The following is a 25,563-nucleotide window of genomic DNA, read 5'->3' as shown; positions in this document are numbered from 1 at the left end:
TGCACATTTAATTTAAATCTTCCACATTTAACCTGATGTTTATAAAATGATGGTTGATTCCATATTGCGTATTTGTTTCCAATAATATACTTATCAAATGATGTTGCAAGTAATTCCTTTTTTAGTTTAGTTTCTAAAACTGTTTACTGAAATTAATTATAATACAAAGAAAGCATTGCTGTATATGGATTTAAATATTTTCAAAAAGGTATTTGTTGAAGTTTTAGCAGGGAGAATAAGTAAATTTCTTGTACGTTACGAGTGCAGTTATGTTAAACATATCTTACGTTAAATCTGAAAAACCACTTGTGTGCGCATTACCTACACAATTTCCAGATTAATTGATTTATTCTTTTTGAAAAAGTGTAAAATCATCTACAAAATAAGGATTTTATCTAGGCGAAAAATACATTAAAGAATTCCGAACAATAAAAGAGTAGAAGTTTCTTTAAATTCCCTTCGTCACTCCCTTCTTTTCTCATTTGTTAGCTGGCTACGATGGGTGAAATAAAGCATCCAAAAAATATGAAAATTTATGTCTTTATAAGGTACGCTTTAGCTTATATAAAGTTTTTTGTTACTTAAACGAATTTTATCAACAGCAGAAGTAATTTTTCCCAAATTTTCTAGTATATTCTCTCTCATATACTTATCATTGGTCACTAAAACCCCCTCCCCCAGAGGCATCTAAGACATGGGGATGTGAAGCTTCTGGAATGGTGTTTGGTTCGCGTCGTCTTGGTGGCTACAAAAGTGGTGAGGGGTCAGCTACTCACTAGCAATGATGGAACGCTTCCTACGGGAGAGGTTGTATCGCGGCTTGCATTCAATTTGTCCTTTCAGGGTACTACAATAAGCGATATGACGTAACAGATAGATTTATAGTCAATGAAAAAAGATAAATTTTGGTTATTCAACTGGAGTTTGTTCAGAAGAATGCATCTTGCATCGAACCATTTGAAAAAGAGGAAATGTTTTAATTAAAAAAGGAAATGTTAGCAATGTTAATTGTGTTTCATGTTTTATTTCCAAAATCCTTCTTTTTATTACATATATTGAAATTTTGCCAATCCATAATAGAAAGGCAAATACCTGGACGTACCTCAAAACCTTTTTTCAGCATATACCCAGGAGAGAAAGCCTGATAGTTTGGTTTTAGAACGTAGATTAATTATCCAAGAAAAGAATATTCCAGAAGGATGGCGGATAGCAGATAAATAAATATGGCAAAATGGATGGCAAAGTGAATCAAATTTATGTTAAATATTTCAAAAATTACATCATATTTAAAAGCTAACAGAATAGGAATATTTTGCAACGTTTCATTGGTTAGTATTTTAATGTTATTAATTAAAATGTAAAAAAGAGTTTATTCAATTAAAAAATGTGATGAATTAAGAAACGTACAAAATATATATGATAAAGGATTCTAAATAACAGCAGAAATTAAAACATAGAGAATTTTAGCTCATTTTATTTTTTCCAATTTTTTTTGGTAAATTAAAAATTTATTTCCATGGACCATTTGGTTTTATTTCACAACGATTCATTCAAGAGCAGAAATTACATCAAGATTATCGGTAATTGCTTTAACTCTATCATATCATTTCTTATTATCTATTACAGATTTATTATACTGAAATAATTCTTCAGTTTCTTTAGATGATTTTTATACTGAAATAATTCTTCAGTTTCTTTAGATGATTTTTATACTGATAATTCTTCAGTTTCTTTAGATGATTTTTATACTGAAATAATTCTTCAGTTTCTTTAGATGATTTTTATACTGAAATAATTCTTCAGTTTCTTTAGATGATTTTTATACTGAAATAATTCTTCAGTTTCTTTAGATGATTTTTATACTGAAATAATTCTTCAGTTTCTTTAGATGATTTTTATACTGAAATAATTCTTCAGTTTCTTTAGATGATTTTTATACTGAAATAATTCTTCAGTTTCTTTAGATGATTTTTAAACTGATAATTCTTCAGTTTCTTTAGATGATTTTTATACTGAAATAATTCTTCAGTTTCTTTAGATGATTTTTATACTGAAATAATTCTTCAGTTTCTTTAGATGATTTTTATACTGAAGATACGCATTTGTGAATATTTAAGAATTAAATCTTGGAGAAAAAATAATCTTGTTCTCTGCGAGGCATTTTGCAAAATAAATAAAAAAAATTATATTTATTCTTGTGCAGCAGCAATGAAGTCTTCACAATAATAATTTACATTTATGTTCATAAAATATTCTAGTCGACAGCGTTTTCTTCCTTGAAAGAAATTTTAATGTTACAAAACGTCACATTACTGTCACCACTACCTTCATTTAACAGTAAAGGGGAAAAAATGACGTTCTTTTGAGATGAATATTTTATGGAGAGAAAACAATGTTTATTTAAAAGAAGAAGACATTTCGTAATGTAGTTTTTAACTCTGAAAAAAAAAAACTAATTCAGTGTACTAAGAAAAAAAATAATGAAAATATTTCCAGGTTTCTTCTCAATTCCAGGTTTTCATCATGAGATTTTATTACTGGCGATGTTTGCACTGAATATTTTAAATTACAAATTTTCATTTTGTTTTTAATCAAGAAGAATTCAAAAGAAAGGAATAAGGCCAACTTTTATAATCTTGAGAGCTTCTAATAATTTCAAAATAGTGAATTCTTCATGAACTATTTTCTCAATAAAATAGATCTAACTATTATTATTACAAAATACTTATTTAACAGAACCCTTTTTCCTGTAAAATCCTTCCGACGAAAGAGGAAAGACAAGGGAAGGGATAATTCTTAGAATTAATATGTGATCTGAAGGTACTTTAAGATACAATATTCTGCCATTTTACTGATATTCATCTTATATTTTCAGCGACTGTTTGTCTAAACACAAAATATTTTTTAGCAAAGTTTAGACAAATGGAATTCTTATTTATGAGATAAACAACAATCGGGTCTACTAATTGAATTTTGGAATCCGTAGCTCATCTTAAAACTGAGAAGGAAATTAAACACAACTTGAAACAATTTGAAGGTAATCAGAACATTTTTTTAATTATATTGATGTTTAACTTCGAAGCAAAAAGAACTATTTTGAGTCAGACTTCGTAATTTTGAACTATGGTCAGAGAAAGGCATTTGACCATCCAAATTTTTCCAATCAAAACTTCCATGCCATGCCAATGAGAGGAAATTTGCCCACTCCCCTCCCCGACATATTTAACCTGCCCTAGACCCTCTGATATGGTGGTCCTTCGATGGAATCGGGTTTCATACATGGGACCTTACTGCCCCGAAGCCTGTACTATACATCCAAACAATAGCATGCAGCCTATTTGCTCTGTGATGAAACATCATTAAGGTTTAATGGCGAACTTAACCGTTTTGTTTTCCCTTTGCAAAATGAATGGATTGCTGCTCCAAATCTTACCAGAAATTTAATCCGATATATTATCATACATCTCTTTTGCATCTATTTGTCGATATGTTTGTGTATTATACAAGTTTATATATATATGTTACAGTGAAAACCCGAAATCAGTCAAAACGCGTTTTAACTGACAGCGCTAGGCAGAACGCGAATTCACTAGTGAAAACGCGTTTTAACTGGCAGCGCCAGGGAAAACCCGATTTACAACGCTAAGGAGAATGGTTTTTCTCTACTTATTTCCTATTTTGACCGGTTAAAACCGTACGAATCTAGATTTCTTGTTCGTGAAATATCCAAAAGAAAGTGCAGTTGTTCAGTTTTATTCTTGTTGGAACATATGTGTGCTGGTTGATTCATTTACGATGAGCGAAAAAAAAAATATTAATGTTTTTTTAAGCTAAAAAGTGGAAAAATATATTTTTTGAACAAATACAATTGTTACAGAAAAAACAGAACAATTTAATGTGATGACACGTGATGAATACAACACTCTTTTATCCGAAGTTGAAAAAGCAAAATCTGCCGTTAGCAGGACTTCTGGTCAGTACCGCAGATTAAAAAGGTTCGACATTCTTGAAATCAGTGGAATAAAAAAGTTGGTTTCTTCAAATGAGCCCATCAAATATTAGTTACCAGTTGAAGAAATTTTTGATGCCATCGAAAGAGCACATGTGGCCATAGGACATAGTGGTAGAGACAGACTTAAAATCGAAACTTCAAGAAAATATGCTAACATAACCACTGAGATGATACAAATTTTTTTTATGAATCTGTAAAATATGTCAACAGAAAAAAATATGAAAAAAAAAAGGTTTGATTTCTAAATTTATCATTCACTCAGGAATGAATAGTCGCTGCCAACTGGATTTGATTGACATGCAATCTTTGGCAGAAAATGAATTTAAGTTGATTATTAAAGACCATTTAACGAAATTTGTATTATTACGACCACTTTAGAGCAAAAGAACGGAATAGGGTGCGTTGCAAGTATTTCATGTATCATTTTGATATTTGGGGCTCATTGTCTACTGCAATCTGATAATGGAAGAGCGTTTGTAAATTCAGTTATAGAGCAGTTACGTACGTATTGGCCAGAATTGAAGATTGTTCATGGGAAGCCTCGTCATAGCCAGTCGCAGTATTCGGTTGAGAGGGCCAATCAAGACGTAGAAAATATTTTGGCTTCATGGATGAAGGATAATGAAACTATAAAGTGGTTATATGGTCTTCGTTTTGTATAATTCATGAAAAACAGGGCTCTACATTCAGAACTAAACAATCACCATACAAAGCTATGTTTGGGATTGAACCAAGAGTTGGAATGACAATCTCAACTTTGCCATCAGATATTATAAAAACTATCGAAGACGAGAATGAACTTCAGAAAATATTCGAGGATATGAACGCAGAAGAACAAGAAACTGAACAAGCACAATCTGGAGAGCATATGCTCGCTAATAAGTCGACCAACATTTTCCTAATTAGAGAGGAAGCCAAAGAAAATTTAATAAAGCAAGCCAAATGAATGAAAAAGATATCCGATGCAACCCATCCTGAGGTTGATATTGGAGGTAGAGTTTTTGTTCCCATTCCAGATGTTGATCGAGCAAAAGCTTATTTGCGAAATCTCATCGGTGCAGTGCTTGAAAAAAATAAAGATGGCCTGTACAAAATTGGTACGAAAGATGGAGTTCTGAACAAACTGTATTCGAGGTAAGAAATAATATTTAAACTTTATTAGTTTAGTATTTATTCAATAAATATAATTTATTCAATTTATATTAACTTTAAATTTTATAAGTATTTATACAGTCGATTATATTTATTCAGGGTACAAGAATAATACAAAAGTTTAACATATTCCCTGATTTTTAGATCTGAATTCGATGCATCGCAGCAAATGTTCTTGACTAAAGAACAAGTACCGAATCAGAAAATTTCTCTGAGAACAGCAGCGAGAAAAGGAGCTATAGGAACTGGGCAAGGGTTCATCCACTGTCCTTATAGAAAACACTGTTCTTCAAAGAGATATTTCTGTATGAAAAATGGTTCTCTTTGCAATTCTAAGGGTTATAATAGTTTGCCTTGTCGAAATAAATAATCTGCAACAACAGTACTGCTTTAAACAATATCCAAATTGAAAAAAAAATTGTTTTCTTCAATGATAGGATTTTTCCTCAAATACTATTTTACTAAGTATAATTTAATATAATGATTTTGGATAGAAGCAAATAATTTTGTATAACAAATAAAAACACGAATAAAATGGTTATCCCCAGCGCTGTTAATGAGAACTCATTTTTCCTTGTTAATTCGGGTTTTCCCTGACGTTGCCAGTTAGAACGTTTTTTCCCTAGTTAATTCGCGTTTTGACTGATTTCGGGTTTTCACTGTAACATATTATATATATATATATATATATATATATATATATATATATATATATATAAACGTAATTTTGCAGATGCGTGGCCGAAAAGAAGAAACTTTTGAAATTAATTTCAAATTATTTTACAGGGGTGCAGTTTATGTACAGGGAAGAAAGGATAAGACTCATCAGTCTACATCGCGCCACCAGAGCAAAAGAGAGTGAAATTTATCCCTTAAGTGATTTTACTTATGCGATTTACTATAACTACTATTATTTGTCTTAATCTTAGGTATCTTTCTAAAAGATGCTTAAGTATTTAGGACTTTTATTTCTTAGCTCACAAAAAACGGTGTTGCGATGCGGGAAAAACAGTTAGCAAATTTAAGTGCGTGTTAGAAATAATAAAAATTAGGAATTGTAAAAGGAATAAGAGAACGTTTTAGTATAAAGTTAACATGGGTTATTTAAGAATTACGAAATTAATTAGGATTTAAATTACAGTAAGAGATACTATTACACACACACATATATTATATATATATATATATATATATATATATATATATATATATATATATATATAGGCACAGCAGTAAGTCAGGAGTCGTATTAAAAGCTGGGAAATTTTAACTATAGTAGTTTAGTTTTGAAGGACCCGGTTAAAAATTATTAATATTTACATATGTACCACATCTGTTTTCACACTGAACTATTTTCATTTAAAACCTGTTTTGTATTTCTTACTTGTTTTGTCTTTATTATAAGTGAATATTGAATCAGCACTTTAGATTCAATATTGCATTTGAATTTGCATACAATTTCCATTCTCATCTTTCTAAATGATCATGCGAGGAGCTGGAAACTTATTTAAATTCATCGAGTGGCCAAGAAATACCATGATGGGCTTTAAAGCAGACTTAAAAAAAAAATTCCGATCAGCCAAATCTAATCAAATTTGGTTCGCATAATATACCGTCCAAAGGAAATTCTGCAAAAAAATTGATCGTGCAAAAGAGGTTCTAATTTTCACCGTCAGAAGCAATTTTTTATTGTACAAATAGATGATTTTTCCGAAATGCAGCATCATAAGATTTTTCAAGCTGGAGAAATTGCTCACTTTTCTTTTGTAAACCATAGTGTATAAATGACCTCAGAATCAAAAATCATAGGAACTGAGATTCAGGAAATGCGACGGCTGCTTGCACAGAAATACACATTATTATTGCTAATTGTTAACTGCCTTGCAAAATGTGCAATTATAATTTAGAGATATGTTTAAACTGGTATAAATTCGATCTATAATAAATGTCCTGTATGTCACTACTTATAACGCTGAGAGCATCTCCCAGTAATATACGAGTCATGTTTTTTTTATGTTTCAAATTGTTTAAGTTTTAGGCTATAAATCTAAAAATAATACATATTTACAATTATTTTCCATCCTAAAATGAAAGTAATTGTGTTTCCGAAATCGTTTCATGGCTTATTTGGTATGGTTTTTAGCATATTCACAATTATTTGGGAGACCCTACCAAATTAAATATTTTTAACATTCATGCTGAAACGTCTCTCATTCAAAAGTTATTTTCATCAAATTTAAAGAATAAAATGATTTAAAGAAAGAAAATATGAAATAAATGCACGTTCTTCATTTTTAAATTCAATAAAAAACAAAATCCTAAGAGCTTAAAAATATCACTGGTATTTTAACATGTATTAAAAATTCTTCAAGATACTTTAAAAAAAATAAAAATTTGACTTCTTATTTTATTATTAATAATGTAATATATTACTTTTATTATTACTTAATTATTAATAATATGAATAATAATACTTTTATTATTCATATTTTGTAATTATATTAATTTTTAGTGCTAATTCTATATTTATAAAGCAAAAGAATAAAATAAATGTTAACATGAAATATTTAAAACCTGAGTTTTTGTGTATGTTTTTCTAATATGGTGGTATTGAAATGCTTTTCAAAGTTTCGGCATTATGCTTCTATAATCAATTACAATAAAGCATTTTATTATACTTTCTATGAAAATATCAATTTTTATTTCAGATGCGCTATTAAGATTAGTGTTGGATCAATATGTGAGAAACCATTTAGTTGGCAGTCATTAATTATTCACCGAAAAAATGATATGGCAGAAATGCTGGCGATTATTGGGAATATTTTAAATACTGTTTTTTTTCTCGCTAAGTTTATCTTCTTAACTTTATATTAGTAAATAAAACGTCTATACAAATATGCATGACCTGTTTTATTTTATTATACAAATGAATCTGTAGTTTTGTTCTTGGTTCAAACTTCAATTTCCAAGTTTTTCTCACTGTGAATTATCTGATTAGTGAAAGAGTTCTAATTAATCAGTACATTCACTTTTGCAACGAAAAAGAACATATTAAATATATCAGAAATGGTATGAATTTTCATATAAAATTTTATTGGCGAAAATTTAATTAATATGACGTGAAACGTACCACATAATTATATTTAATATTAAAGAATGAATTCCATGATTCTTAAGAATCTATATTAACTCGAAATAAAAGAAATCATCATTGATTACATAAAAAAATAAAATTATTGCGAAATTTTAACTGTGCAACATTGATGATATTGCAAAGCCTAACAATGTCTAAAATATTTAAATAAAGTATGTTGCTTCAAGAGGTTTTATTGTAATTAGACTGCTTCAAAGCAGAATACTAGCGATTACTTTGACAAATAATGTATTAGATACCATAGATGAAAAGTATCTAATATGTAAAATAAAGTTAAATTGCTTTAACTTTATTTTACATATGAATAGGTTATTCGAATAATTGAAAAATGATAAGAGAAAAATTTCCTTTTTTTCTCCTTTTTTAAAGAAATTTAAATAAATTAGAAAATTTTGAACTGTTTTATTAAAAGAAATAGATAAGTAGACATGCACAAATACTGACTATATAAAGAGTAACAAGTTAATGTAAAAAATGCATAAAAATATCTTGTCCACTAATTTATCTTTAAGTAACTTAAAATGACAACAAAAGAAAAAAAAAACGAAAAAGAAATTATCAAATGCAGTCTTAAAATAAAACAAAATGAAAAATTTGGCAATAACAGGAAATTAAATAAAAAAAAGAATCATTTCCCTTTTCCGTTTTTTTTTGTTGAATGTAACGATTTTTTTAGAATATAAAATGGAGATCTTTTTAATCCTAGACTGCAATTTATCTTTCAAGTTAATGTTGGTGGGATAGATGCATTAAGGAATTGCCGCTTCTGCCATGGGAGATGTTTTAATGATTGTTGATCGCAGCAACTCGGCATGAAGCAACCACCAGCAGAAGTAGTTGCCTCTTTTACTCTTTTTTTATTGTTTGCTTTCGCTAACGTTACTGTAAACTTTTTTACGAGAGAAAAAAAGCCCTTATTTGGTAAAGTGATTATCTTTTTAATCAAATTTCCCCGTATTTTTTAAACATAAATATTTTTAAAAGTCACCCTTTACCATTTTGAATAAAATTTATGTTTCTGCAATTAAAATTTAGTGATAAAAGTGTCAATATCATGCTTTTATATCTACTTTTGTTGGAATTCAAATAAAACAATTTGTTGATAATCAAATTTTGTAAATATAACACACTGTTGCTCCAAAACACTTCAGCAAGGAGTGAGATACACATTTAGTGCATTATCGAAGGACTTACAATTATACATATAGCCAAATGATGTATAAATAAAGAAAAGACATTCAGATCTCATATGGGCTGCAAGAGTTACAGGTTCATTGAAGTAAAATACCAGATCGGTACCCTTAATATATTATGATCCTAAGCTTGAATTTTAAATAATTTTTCTGGCGCATTTAAGCAAACATCTTGAGTTTTTTTAAATTTCAACTGATACAGATTCAATATGTGTACAAAATCACTCTTCTCAAGACTTGAGAAACACAGCATAGCTTTCTACTCTAATACAGAAAATTTCAAGACAAAAAAACGATTAAAAATGCCAGATTTCAAACATTTTACAAAACACACTTTTAACAATATATTTTAAAAGATATTATTTTCTTTTTTTGAAAGTTAAATATGATGAAAAATAAATTTATTAAAATATTGAGACAATAGGATGGAAATACAATCGTGAAGGCATTAAAGGTGCACATGAATTCTTTTATAATTCCTAATTCACAGAAAATACCTGAAAAAAAAGAGAAAGGATGAATTTTCTTTGAACAAATATTTTTTGATGACGGTTTTCATTCGATAGTGATTTCGTCATCTCATTAAGGATTTTATTACAATTTTTTATCCATCTCCCCTTTTGAAATATGAACAATTACTTTTTCCAAGAGCTTTTTAAAAATCCATTTGATTTTTTTTAATATTCAGCTGAAAGCTTTCATCCTTTTAGTTACAGTTAAAAAAAATAACCCTAAAGCTTTTTTTTCTTTATAGCACAAAAAGATCAAAAGAAAATGCCTTAAATGTTGAAAAATGGTTCATGAAGGCGAATACTTTTTTTCTATAAATGGCAAATAATTGCAAAATTTTCGAACTTTAGATTATTAGAGAGGAAAAGTGCTATTTTTAATGTTCAGTATCATTTGATGAAAAATAAAACATGAGCAAAAGACTTTTTAAGTGTCTTCTTAAAAAGGTTTAAATTTCCTTGAGCTCTGAAAAATAGTTTCATTTAGAACAATTTGAAAAATTTAACTAAAGTGCATCATAGTACAAAAATGGGGAAATAATTTTAACTGTAATTTTTTTTTTTTTTTTTTTTTTTTGCAAAACTTATTTCTCTAAATTAAAGCTTCGATTTACGGAATTAAAAATCTTGAAATTCAACAATTGTTTTCGTAATGTTTGCAGAAAGGAGAATGAATTCTCAGTACATAAAGGTTACTTTAATTGGTAAATACATAATTTTAAATAAAATGAAATTAAAATTTTTGTTTTTAATTTAATAATAAATCTGGCATTTGTTTATAATTATGAGTAATCCTTTACTTCAATAAGGAGAAAAAACAGGAAGCGTGGCGATCTACAAACTGGGAAAGATCTTACATTATAAGCTGAGAAACAGTGAATCCCACATCTGAATTGCTCTTAAGATGAAAGTTGAGGACTATATAACTTAGCAAGACATATTTCATAAACTACTAGAGGCCGTAGAAATGTTTTGCGGAGATTCTTTGATGAATCATCTGTTTTTATACGACGTATGTACATTCTGCATCTAATATTCACCCGATTCTCAACTAATTGGAAACGAATGTGGTTCATTAGCTGCATGTCGATTAGTTAGAAAATAATGGCTATGCAGCTTAGAAAGTTATGTTTTACTATCTACTTGAGGCTATGAAAATGCTCCGTGGAGATTATCTGAAGTAGAATGAGTTTCTAAATAAAGAAGCTACATTCTATATCTGAGCATGTCAAGTCTTTTTGCCAAACCTTATATATTCCAGAACGATCCATAATATTTTACAATTAAAAAAATGACATTTCTTGTACAGATGCTGACATTTTTGAGTAAAATCCTTCCATTCTATGGTGTAAATTGTAAAAATTATATCTCGATATTCAAGGTAAATAGTTACCCTTAAATGAACTAAATTTCTGATCTATGGTGGATTTATAATATCATATAATTTAAGAACCCTAAGAAAAGTCGGAGTTGGAACTCACCTTGCTGGTTTGGTTATGGCACCTGTGCGTCCCCAAGAATGCACTCATTTGCCAATTGGATATGTTTTCACCCACCAGCAGCTGATCGCACTGGTTGATATCAATGCCACTGACGTCCACATCGACGCTCAGAACACCCACGAGCCTGTTCGGGGAGAGATAGAACAAAAGAATCAATTCCTGTCGAATAGCCATTGATGGAACATTTATTTTCACATAGTATTTTGTCTATTGAAGAATTTACAAAACTTTCAAATAATGCTTTCTACTTTTGAGAAACCAAATCTATAGTTACGCATTTTCGTCCTTGGGAAAATGAATTTTGTGAGAGACAAGCAGCACACGTTCTTTCTGAAAAGATGTTTTGGGGACAAAAAGGAGCTTTTACGAATAAAAAACATCATTAACTAATATAATTCAAGTTTTATCAAGTTAATAACAAATTTTAATTGGATTTAACGGATATCTGATAAATAAACTATGAAAATATTAAAATATTGTTACTGCCAAACGAGAACAAGTGTAAGAAAATTAAAAAGTTACCAAATCAGAAAGTAATTGGAAAATCGCCAAAGATGACAAAATACGTTTGCAAAAATGAAACAAATGAAGTTTAGTAAAGTTCTAAAATGTTTTTCCATTCATCATACTGTATGAATGGAACCAAACATACAGTATGATATTTCCAGTATGGCAAAATGAAATTTGACTAACAACAATTGTATTTTAGCATTTTTCGACTTAATTAATAAATTTAACTTGTAAAAGCAATTTTTTAAAATCTTTATAAGTGTATCGAAGAAATAAAATTTTTTTTTATATTAACCAGCCGTCTTTGACGACCAGTGTGTTCACTCAGAATATTGACTTTTTAAACTAAATTTAGATAATATTAATTTAGATAAAATACTTGGATAGATAGATAAGATTAGGTAAATTATTGGATAGATTTAGATGAATTAATTAGATAATTGAATTTTTAGATAAAACTTCCACCTTGTTATTTGAGAAGCCCGGAAAACACCAATTTAATTGAATAAGTTAAAATAAAGTATAACGCGTGTAAATTAAAAATCTTTCCAATTACAAAATGAAAGCGAAAGTAAAAATCCTGCCTTGAAATCAATGTTCAGAGAAAGAATTTTTAATACTAGCAAGAAGAGCACATGGGTGAATGTTTCGATGGACGAGTCTGGATTTTATAACTTTAAAAATTGTTCCAAATTATGCCTCACACTTGAAAACATTATACAGAAATGAAATCAATATCCTTGAAAAGGCACTTTTTGATGTTTTAAGAAAGTTCAAAGCCATTTTTGTGAAATAATAGTTTTGTAATCGATTTCCATAATTAAGTGATTACCAATTCAGCAATGGTTAGGCCTATTTTTTGCTACCGATTAGCATTTATTTGACGTCCATTTTTTGATTCCTTTTACATTTTTTTTCTAATTGAGTAAATTTTGGCGAGCTTTATCCAGAGAATTTCTAATAATATTTTGCAGTTTAGTTATATTGCAGTTAGTTTGCAGTTTAATTATATTAACTTCCCGTTTTTTAAATCAACACCAATGCTATTTTGGGATGGACCTCGTAATTTTGAACCGCAGTTGGATGACGAGGATGACACATAAGCTGGCACCCCCCTCTCCAAACCACACCGCACCAGCGGGAGGACATTTGACCCGGACGGTTTTAACGTGCACTAGACCCACTTACACGACGATTCTTCGATCTCGAACCTGAAAGCTTCCGGTTCCGAACCAAGACCTTACCACCAGGCCATTGAGGCCCCAAAAATATTTTGCAATTTCATTAATTAGTGAAGCGTTGTATGAAAAGCAGCAGTAAAAACATTAAATAAAGCTGCCTGAAATGTTCATATAATATATTGATACTTGATTTCTTCCATTAAACAATAAGTAATAAAGGCGATTGCTGTGCCACGTACGTCAGAGTTTTATACATATCTAGATTATTTTGTTCTTCGATTGTTATGTACTTTAACTTGAGCCTAATACTCATCATTACATGATTATTTAAAAATATATCGTATTTCAAACTAATTACAATTAGCGCCTAGGTATTTTGATTTAATGAATGAGTAACCAACAAACAAAATCTGAAAAAGTTAAAATAATGTATTGTCATCGAGAATATACGAATATACAAATGTGCAAAATCTTAGAGCTTAATCAACATAAAGAAGAGAGAGAGAAATCGATTACAAATTCCATCTTTAGAAGAAGTTAAATAAAGGCGCTTAAAAATAAAAAAAAATAAAAAAAAATTATTGTTTAAAAATAATAAATTATGATTGCACCGGGACTGATTAGTTAGAAAATACCAAATGCCAGTAAGATTTAAAATGACGTCGTTGCGTGAATACATCTATCATAAGTTCTGGGCAAAATATAGAATTTCCTAGAAGAACTTTCTAGATCTCGGTGATTAATAGACATTTAGCCTATATCTTCGAATTTCCCAGAACTTTCACTTTGCAATCAAAGTTGCTGAATGTTCGGCAAAGCTAAGAGGCAGGACATTCATTTAAAATGCTTGTAAATTTTCTTCTGCCTGACAAGAAAAGTGTAGCACTATTATTGGGGAAATAATATTGTTGAATTTTAACTCCATTCACAACTTCTTATCCGTATGAAGATATGTTCATGATGTTTCCAAAGTTTCAGAGAAAAAAAAAATTGAAAATTGGAATAAACACAAATTTAGTGAATTAATGTGTTTAATTTCACGATTCGGAAAAATGTGTTATGAACTCTCATAAGTATCATAGATACTGAAATCTGTTCGATATATGTTTATGTGACTTTAAATATGCTTTTATTCATTTTTGCATAATCTATTGTTTATTTTTCAAAACGAACTTACTGAAGTATTTTATAGATAATCTTGGGAAATATTTCCACTGAGACAGGGCACTGATAGTTAATAAAGCTTGGAATCATTAACGGATACAAAGGCTTGATATATTTATATAAGAATTTGTGCAGCTTACTATCAAGAATACAACAAGTCATGTCATCTGGGCAGAGTTAAAAATATTTCCATCCCTTTCTTTGCGTCTTTGGGTTTTAGTTTAGTTTTAGTTATATTAACGTCCCTTTTTAAAGCAATACTAGGGCTATTTTGGGACGGACTTCGCAATTTTGAACTGCGGTCAGATGACGAGGACGATACCTGCGCTGACACTCCCTCCCCGAACTTCCATACCACCCTAATAGGAGGACATTTGGCACCAGACTCACTGGACATTTGACATTTGGCACCAGACTCACTTACACGACGGTTCTTCGGTGGAATCGGGTCTCGAACTTGAAACTCTCATATTCTGAAGCCAAAACCTTACCACCAGAGCGATGTGCTAATTTCAGTTTGGCGCCAAGTTACGCAGACTTTTTCTTTTATGTTGATTCATTTAGCTGTGTTTGAATAAAAATAAATTATGCGATATGATTCACCTTTTATATACATTTTTTAAAACCTGAATTGGAGTAAAGGGTAGTAGTCTGATTCCTAGTTTTAAGTTTTTATTATTTAATATTTATGCTCATTCTTTGGAGGTTATTGTTAATATTTTCTTTATTCATTTGCATCAGTTTTGTATTTGGGATTGAATTGTTTTCTGTTAATGAATCCCCATTTGTTTCATTCATCCGTTAGTTTTGATTTGAGCTCCCATAATAGAGTAAGGAAATAGAATTTTTTTATGTACCACATATTTACATTTAAATCTAATAATTTTTTCATTTCTAAAAAATTCTGCCAATATGTATGAGATTTTCTACTATAACTTTCGCTAATTAATCCATGACAATCATATTGGAGAGACTGTTAACAGTCTCTCTAGAGGGCACATCTTCAAATTATCGTTAAAATTCAAACTTTTTAGTGTGATAGGTCGGCTTAATATGTGATGTTTTTAATGAATTTAAAAAATATTCATTGGTTGGTTCATTTGACTGACGTGTATATTATTATTGGAAAAAAATGTGACAAAATTTCATCTTCTTCATCAGTGGAGTGGCCTGGAATTTTTGCAAGAAATCAAATAAAACTTCAGAATTCAATGATTCAAAATTTGATAATGGAAATCATATGATTACAATTTTGTAATCATTTGAAACGCTTATTGTGCTTCAATGCAATTAGAAGTGGTGAGTGAGGTTTTATGGCGCAAAAACCAATTTTGGTTATACTGCGCCAAGCATATGGTATATATCAAGCATAAATGGCGGATTAAAACTCTTATAATTGGATTTATAAAAAAGGTTAAATGATTCAAACGTGATTCATCGCTAAAACACGGTACAATGAAAGATTAACAAATGTTATTAATCAGAAATACGCGATAAAAATAATCAAGGAATGGTAAAAGGTTGTGACATATGTAATGTTTTCTTGACAAATGCCAATGTTGTTTGCAACAGTTAAAATCCAAATACAAAAATCAATGTTCGCTTTTTTTCTTGTATCGATGCTTGTATCGATTTTAAAAGCTGGGTAAAAACGTGGATTAATGATTGTTCGACTAGTTGATGGCTTCTGTCTGTAGTCATTTATCATGTCTTCGTCAATGGTTTCTTCGGGATCAGAATCATCCGATTCTGCATCATCAGGACTAAGTTATCAGTTAATATGGATTCTCTCAGTGGATTGGTTGAACATGGTAATTCGGTTGTATCTTGAACAAATGTGTTTGAATCTCTAAAAACATTTTCATTAGAATCAATGCTGTTATATTGCTTCGCTTTTTTTCTTTTTTGGAGGCCGTGTGACATTACAAATTTTGTCATCAGTAAGAGTTGAAACAGAGATTTTAGATGCACCGAACAAGCTGGTAAAAGTTAAATCTGTTTGTACAAATTTTTCAGCTGTATTAAAGGATTTTCTTTGCTGCACTATGGTTGCAAATGTTGCAACAGATGGTGGAAGACACAGTTTTTTTTTTTTTTTTTTTGCTTCTGCATACGAAATATTTTTTAATGATTTCAGCTTCTGAATTTGCTTTTCTTGTTGCCATGTAGGACAAACATTTGAGCTTGATTCATGCGGCTGCGCACAATTCGCACACTGCGGCCCTGAATGACAGTCAGTAGAAGAATGCCCAACTGATGCACATCTAGAGCACACAAAATTTCCGCGACAGGCAGCTTTTGAATGTCCAAACCGTTGACATTTATAACATCTAACCGGGTTGGAGATAAAAAGACGTACATGAGAGTACAAGTAACCAGCTTTAACTGATTTGGGTAGTTCAGTTTTTTTGAAGGTTATTATGCTATTAGTTGGTTGTAATTCAGAACCCTTCTTCCTAAAAATACGGCAGCGATCTGATCAGCGAATCCTTCTAAAATATCCGATTCTGAAATGTTGAACAATTCAGGCTCAGAGATAACACCTCGAACAGAATTCAGAATTTTGTGGGGTGTTACAGATATGGGAATGTCAAGTAATATTTTTGCAATAAGAAAAGATTTTGTTTGCGTCGAAGACAAAGTTTCAATCAAGAAATCACCCGATTTTAATTGATTTTTGCTCCCCACTAATGCCTGTAATACCTTTGTAGATAGCAAAAGGTGAAAGAGAAGAAATGTTTCTCGATTTATCAAAGGACAGAATTAAAAATATTACGAATTTACTAAGACAATCTATGTTGCCACTTTCCAGATTAGAATTTCCCACACCAGAAAATTTTTGAAAAGATTCCATGCAAAGAAATGACAAAATTTGGGCCCTGACGGCACCGCCCACCACGGAGCCCAACAAGGGAAGCCAGCCACCGGCTCTGGACTTCCCCAGCCTAGGCACTTGCCTTGATGCTAGCCAAGGCCTATACGCTCAGAGTCACCTCCCGAACGTTGACCACTCTTAACACCAAGCCCCAGAAATGACTCTTTCGCTTGATCCCTAGCAGACTAAACAAATGGTTAGGATGCCAATCGATTGGTACACCGGGGATCACAGTGCACCACCCGTCTAATGGGTCTCCACGCACGGCCAACACATGGGGCTTTTTGGCTGTCCATGAGAAGCAAGAAGCAAACAGAGCGGCAACAGTTTCTCATGGAGAGCCCCTCGCTTGCAGCAGGGATGGAAGGATCAAGCAATTAGCAGAAGGTGTAGAAGAGAGTAATCATGAAGGGAATAAAGATCCCTGGGTATCTCAGGCTTGAGAGCCCCTACTCACCTATAGTAGGTGAGCCCCTGAGGGGAAGAAGTGATGTGGAAAGGTTGGCATATCTAAAACAGTACAAGTGATATTGATGGTCTGTATGGAGCGGTCTACCGTTTTAAAAATCTCTGGAACAGTTCGGTTACAACTGTCATGAACTGGTTCCTTCATCTCTGAAATCAAATTTAAATAATTGAAACTTAAATCTGAGTAAAGCAATTTTTATATAATGTAACCGAACAATCATAGTATTTTTTAAATGATAGACCATTGTATTCGATGTCATCATCAAAAATGACAATACTTTAGAAAGGCCCCGCTTTTCTCAAATCTGGACAAAAAAAAATCCTACATATTGTTTGTTTCAGTATTCTGAAACAACCTCTTTTCGACGATTCTATCTCATAAAGGGGAGAGACGCGGAAGGATGAGCGCATTTCCAGAATTCTTAGTCATTCTTTGACCTTGATTTTCGCCCTATTGGAAACTCTTTTTTTGTTCAATTTTTTTCCCACGTGTATGTGAATATAGTGTCGTTTCTGACCGGTTTATTTTAATTCAGTCTGAGAGCAATCTATTTTATTGTTAAATGTAAACATCCCCTCCTTTCCTCTTACCTCTATTTTGACGAATTAAACCCATCCTAACGCATGCGTAAAAGCGCTGAGGGTTTTAGAATCCGTTGTCAAATAACAATGCTGAAGAATACATATAGAGATTAAAACCTTTCAATCATATTTTGGTTTTATAATCGGAAATGAAGTGGTTGTCGCAATTAAATTTTCAACTTTTTATACAGTATTAGAATTGAAAATTTTTTTTTTACAAAATACCACCTTTCATTCGCAATAAATTTCAAACTCAACTTTTTTCTTTCTGTATTTCAATTATTCTATTATTCCTTGAGTATATATTTAATTATCCTTGAGTATATATTTTCTATCAATAAGGTAATTAATTTTCCTAGAATTATTAGAATTTGAACTCTTGGAGTTTTTTCGAAAATAGAAGTAATTACATGTTAAATAATTTTCCCAGAAATTCAGAAAAAGTTAAAAAATAGAATAATACAAGAAAACATTTATTAAATTAGAAAGACCCAGTTTTAAGAGTTTTAATGAAAGCAAAAAATGATCTTTTTCCAAATTAATTTTCCAAGAAATATTCATTCAAAAACAAAGATTTCATTTCTTTAATTTATGACATGTTTCGCAGAAATTCATGTTTTTAATGTATATGAAAATTTCAATTTAGATGTTGAAATATAAAAAAAACCTTCAACAAAAAAAATAGATAAATCTTTTACATAATAGTGGTTTTTTTTTTTTTTCTGAACAGAAAGTTTATAGATACTTATTGTTAAGTTACACTAAAAAATAAAAATGAAACTTATGCATACAAATGCAGAGCACAATGCAGAAAATATTTATTTTTCTTATTTTATATTTAATAAATCAGGACCGAATATACTTACAAAGCAAACATTTATAAAATATGGATTTTAGAAAAATATTTTCGGTATGATTTTTCATCTTAATCTGAATATTATTAGTTAGGATCATCTAAAAAAATAAAACCAACGTTTCATGAATTCCATTTGAATCAGTATTTGCTCCTATGCATTTGAATATAGGAATCTCAATGAAATAAATTTAGCTTATTTATTTTTAAAAAAAGCGATGTAGTTTTATTTCAATTTTGAATCAAAATTTTTATAAGGATAAGGAATTTTAAATAAAATGTGTTTATTTAAACGCATTTTCGTTTTTTTTCTTTTAAAATAGTTATTAGATATTAAGTTAAATAGTTATTAGTTAATATAGTTAATATAATTTAGTTAATATAGTTAATATAATTTAGTTAATATAGTTAATATAATTTAGTTAATATAATTAATATAATTTAGTTAATATAGTTAATAGTTATTAGTTAAAATAGTTATTAGGCAATCAAAATAGCTGTTATGATTGCTCATAACAGAAACAGTATTTCTGTAATACCTTAAAGCTATATATTATTTAAAGGAAAATTTAACCAAGAATATAATGCATTAAAGTAAGCATAATTATCTTTAGTTTTTAAAGTTATAGTTAAATAACCAGAATAAGGAAGCACACCTTTCTGAAGTTGATCAAACAATTTTGTTTTTCATTTGAATGTAGCAAAACGGGCAAAAGATTTGAAAAAAAATGTGATATCTTGTTATCAATAGAGTTCAGCAGTTGATACTAGTTTTGGAGTATAAGAGGAAGTTGTCATTTCGTGCTTTTTGTGATTGCTCTTAAATTGATTTTTTTTGTATTTTTACATTTTGGGATTTGTAAGAAACAAAAGGGTACTCAGCCACTGTAAAACGAACTGGTAAAGACAGAGAAAAATGCACACCACCAAGTGAGGATAAAGTAATTAAAAGAGTGTATCTACGTGAAAGAGGGTAATCATTTAAGAATATGTAAAGTGAAATAGCACAAAACAATGTCATGCTGAGTGGGAGAACCATTCGACTCAGATTATAAGAATTTGGTCTAAATGCAAAAATTATCTGAAAAATATCATTTTTGAATTCGAAGAAAAAAAGTTGAAGGAGTAAAACTGGTAAAATACTCAAATTAGCTGGACAGCAGAACAATGGGGCAATGTGAATTGGAGTGACGTGATCTAACGATATTTAAGTAAAGGAATAGATTACCATTCTGAGTGTATTATAGTTATTAAACATCCAATTAGTGTTACTATTTGGGTTTGTATGATGACAAAATTAATAGGAAATTTTTTTTTGATTAATAGTAATATAAATGCCCAAAATATATAAAAGGAAATATTTATTCCTAAATTGCTACATTTTGCCTATGATGATGAAGAGTTTATAATTTATCAGGATTCAGTTGCATGTCATGTTGCAACGTATGTAAAATATGGTTTCGAAACAATTGTTAGGGAGTAACCCAGATTTTAACTTAATCGAAAATCTATGCAGAAATCCAAAGATACTTGCTAACACAGAAGCAAGCCAGCAATAAAACCCAATTGAATGAAACAGTCATTTGATCATGGTATCATATTATGACAATTGAGAAATAAAAAGTATTGATGAACTTGTTGGGAAGACATTGCAAGACTGTAATTGATGCTAAAGATGATACAAATATTAACTACCGTAAATGAGAGTTTTTACAAATATCCTTACTTCTATGTTTTTCTTTACTTCTTTATTACTTCTGCTTCAATAGAAATCTCCATTTTAAAAATGCATTATTGAATTTTTAGCTAAATTGTTTGATTGATTTGATCTTGAAAATGTTGTATAACTTTATGGAATTTTAGTGAATAAAATAGCTGTTATAAACCATCAAACATTGCTTTTTTTCCCAAAAGATTTCCACAATTTTGACCATAACTGTTCGAGTTCAAATGTTGTAGAAATAAGACAACAATCTATAATCTTTGTTCATATATCTCAAACAACCATTTATACAACGTAGATGGAATATTATTTTCATTATAAATAAGTCTCCGTAAAAACCTTTTAAAGAACAATGTTTTAAATATTTATTAATAAAACGCCTTATTATATGCTTCCTTTATCCATTTTTATTTGGCATTTTTAAATATTTTAACTTTGTCCTCCGTGTAGATATTTAAGAATTCTGATCTAAAAAAGAAGTATTTTTCAATTTTTTTTTATTTTTCTTAAGTTGCAAAGAAAACATTTTATATACAGTTAGTAAACAATTCATTAAAATAGCACTCAGGGTTTTCAAAAACATTTATAGTGTAATCTTTTGCCTATTGTAAATCGTATTACAATTTGTCTTGTGTGGCTTCCTTTATTAAAATTGCATTGCAATCTAAAGAAATGCAAGGATATCATGTACTTATTCTAAATTACTTTTTATTTTTAATTAATTATACATTCTTTATACTGTTATACACTGTCTTTTTCTTTGCACATATGTCAAAAGAGTTTATGCAACAATATTGATGAACTAAGGCTTAACATCAAAGTGGACAATTTGTATGTACTCCATCTTCAGATTAAAAAAGTTTAGCATTATATTATCCAAGAAGAGGAAAATAAAAGCCTTAGACATTTAAAGTTATAGCAAGTTAAGTTCTAAAATATACCAATGAGTCATTCGATTTTCTTAAAACTGTTAAAGTAGTGTTGAAAAGTGACTAACAGAATATTTTTACTTAATAATTAATTAATAACTTTACGTCTGGTTGCTGTTGTCTTCTATTGAAAAAACGTTGCTAAATAGAAAATTGATCAGCGAAATTTAATTCATAAATCATATTTTTCTTGAATTTATTACTTACATGTTAAAAAATGAATAACTATCTTTAATGAAAAAAAAATATTTTCTACTGTTTCTAAAATTTTACATAAATTATTTTTCATTTATTTTTATGATAAATAGAAAGAATTAACGAAGAATTTATACTTGAATATAAAAAAGCTCCATTTTTTTTCAAACTAGAATATTTAACACTATCTTGCAATTATAGCTTTTTTGCATCTCATATATTATTATTTCAATAAGAATTACTAATTGTGTTTTATCAAAATTCGTTAAATATTGACTTTTCAATTTTTAAGTCTTTGATTCAAATACTTTTAGATATTTTCTTCACAAAATTTCTCATTGCATGGCATAATTAAAAAAAATTAAACTATTAGAGAAATATGTCTTTTAAATTAATTCCATTTCACTTTAATATAAATGCATAATACAATTATAATCTATTAATTTTTATAGTTTAATTTACTAATGTTTTAAAATTCTTATTACCTTATAAATTATTGATATATAAATTTTCAAGGAAATCTTTATATAGTGCCCCCCCCCCCTTCTTTTAAATATTGGGTTGTTTTTCGGAAATTAATTAAATATCTTTAAAGGATTAAATTGTGGTAAAATTGAAATGATTAGAAAGAACTATTAACCGTTTAACTGTTTTGCCCTAGTGCCATGCGTGCATCGATTTAACGAATTTTGGTAGTTGTAAGCAAAAAATAAACCGTTCATAAGGATTATAATTCAATATTAAAATTATTTCGAATATATAGATAAGTCAAGGATTTAATGGATTTCCATTTGAATCAAAATAAGAAAATATTCCCAAAATGGAAAGTGTCATCTTATTAGATAGTAAAGAAAATAAAGTAGTTAAGTGATTAACATAGGAATTAAGTAAGTTAATAAGATTTATAATTCAGGGTAATTTTTTTTAATAATTAATTATGAATTATATGAAGGCAAATTCGTTCTTTAAAGAACTCACTTTAAACCAAATTTTTAAACATGAATTAATTGAAAATATTTATTTGCATTTTGAGAGTAGCTAATATGAAAGAGAAAGCATATCTGTGCATAAAAAAGTAAAAAAAAAAAAAAAAAAAAAAAAAAAAAAACAGCTCATCATTTTTACTCTCATTTATACCAAATATTCAAAAAGAAAAATAATGGTCAAAAACATTCGAGATTATAAGACATTTTCGACCCTCCCTCTTCTCCACCTCCGTAGTACGAAAAACATTTTTTTTTTTTTTTTGAATTCCGTTTCTGTCTGTGAGTAGGTTTGACGCATGAATTAATTGGTATGTGAAAATGCATGCATGAATTGCACTGGTATGCATGAATTGGTCACTATATATTTGTAAAACGTTTTTTTTTTACAAATTATGTTTCGTAATTCAGATTTTAAACGAAATATATTCATAGGAAGTTAGTTTGTCTGTCCGAATGCAAATTAGTCCAATAACAACAAAAAGTTAGATGGGTAACATTTGGTGCAAAAGCATAGCACCTAAAGTGTAGATTCGTAGATTTAAATTATTCGTAGATTTTAAATGTGCCGTCAAGGGATTGATTATTTGTCTGTATATTCACATGCAAGCGAACTCGATGAATGAAACTCAATGACGCGGAGGAATGAAGTTTGATATGAGTACTTATATAATTTATACATAAATTATGATTTCATTATACATTATGCAGAAAATGCAATTCTAAAATAATTATTTAGTAAATAATATTTAGTAATAAATTTAATAGTAAATAAGAATGTTTAAAAGGGAACCCTTTTATACGTTTTCGATCATTTTGCGGATTATTCTGTATTCGTTTACTAGTCCAGTTGAATTTTAGGAAAAGTATCGAAATCTGGAAAAAATACATATCAATTTTATTAAGTTGAGTTGATTATTAAAAATTGGCTCTAAGTTTGGGCCAGGGGATATTACAGAATTAGGGTAAGAGGGAAGCGGAAGTTTTAAAATTGGGTTTGTGCTTTTAAATAAGAAGCCATTGATCCGATAAGAAAAATGTAAATTGAAAATGCCTAGATATTATGAAAATTTATAAAATGAACTATAAAACGTAATAAATTAGATATATTACAGAATCATAAGATATATTACAAAATCATAACGATATTAATTGATCTCCCTTGTTTTACTTTTTTATAAAAAAATGTATATTAAATTAAAATTTACTTTAATTTGATTGAGATTGTGCACAAGAGTCACATTGGGTTTTCCTCTTTTTTTTTGAGACTTTTATGCTGTACGATGATCTAAACCTTATGAAATTATGAGATGAAATAGGGGGTATGAGATATTATTTTTATTCTTTATTTGTCTCCAGACAAGAGTTCCCGTTTGCAGAATATAATTTTTTTGTATAATAAGACAATGGGTAATATTTTATACATTATATGCATCCAACCATATATGAAGCATATTAGCTTATAATGTCTTTGGAAGTTTGAAAAAATTATATGAAATTTTGTTATAGTGAATTGAGTCTTTTATTAGGTAAAAAAGTTTAGTAGAATAATTTACGAACTACATGTATAAAATGAGAATTATAATTTTAAAGAAAGGACAGTTTTGTATCCCATTTTCATTTGACTTAACAAAGAAAGTGAAATAAATTAGATTTTTACCTTTTAAGAAAATTAATCTAATCTCTTATTAAAGGAAATGCACTGAAAAGCAAATCCATTGTTTTTAAAATAAATTAATAAATAATCAAACAGGTAAAACGAAAAAAGTCTTTTACTTCTTTTGTAGAGAATAATTATTCGTTTGATTAAAATCACTTTATTTATTTTTTTTACTTTGGAACACGCTTTAATAAAAAGATTATACAGTTAAGAAAACGAAAAATGATGATTAGAAATAAAGTTTGAAGCTTAACGAAATACACGAAAAAGGCATTCAAGAAGATCATCAAATGAAATAAATTGAAAGAAGGAATTTAATCAATTTATCTAACACCATAGAAATAAAGAGCTCATTGGAATTATTTAGAAGATTAGAAAAAGCTTCGTCGCAATAGGATGAATTACGTCAACAAAACAAAAAAATACATTTCCAACTTGAAAAATTAAATAAATAAAAGTTTTGAAAAATAAATGATTCAGTTTTTGTTTGCAGCAAAATTTTGTATTTAATTCGGAAATTCTTATTGTGTCAATCCATTAATTCAAACAAGAAAAGGCATTAATCCATTTTTGTTAGATACTTTTATACAACAAAAACATTTTTGCCATTTTATGTTAACATGATAGAGAATGAAACATTAATCCATTTCAGAAAAATAACAACAGATGCAGAATTCACTACTTGAAAATACAAAATATGAATTCAGATCATTATCGGTTATCGAATCAGAATTTATAATCAAATTAAATGTTCAAAAATAATATTTTAAAATTTACTGTCAACATTAGCATATTTATTTCCATTATTTTGATATAAAATTGTCATGTTTTATAAAAATTTTTGTTTTATCATCGCAGAAACATTTTATAGATAAAAATATCTGAGAGAAAAATATATTTCTTAGTATTTTATATGGA

At 29.0% G+C, this 25,563-nt stretch overlaps 1 protein-coding gene across 1 annotated transcript in view; it reads right to left on the bottom strand.

The window, feature by feature from the left end:
• LOC129980596 (probable G-protein coupled receptor CG31760) overlaps window positions 1-25,563 on the bottom strand; it is a 283,993-nt gene that overhangs the window by 51,186 nt on the left and 207,244 nt on the right. Inside the window, exon 5 of the mRNA XM_056090977.1 lies at window positions 11,502-11,646. Coding sequence (XP_055946952.1) covers window positions 11,502-11,646 — 145 coding nt within the window. The remainder of the gene's footprint in view (window positions 1-11,501; window positions 11,647-25,563) is intronic.

The sequence above is a fragment of the Argiope bruennichi genome, chromosome 8 (genome assembly GCF_947563725.1).
Source record: "Argiope bruennichi chromosome 8, qqArgBrue1.1, whole genome shotgun sequence".
NCBI classification, from domain to species: Eukaryota; Metazoa; Arthropoda; class Arachnida; order Araneae; family Araneidae; genus Argiope; species Argiope bruennichi.
The sequence above is the reverse complement of the archived record's forward strand: the minus strand, read 5'-3'. Positions and strand labels throughout refer to the sequence as shown.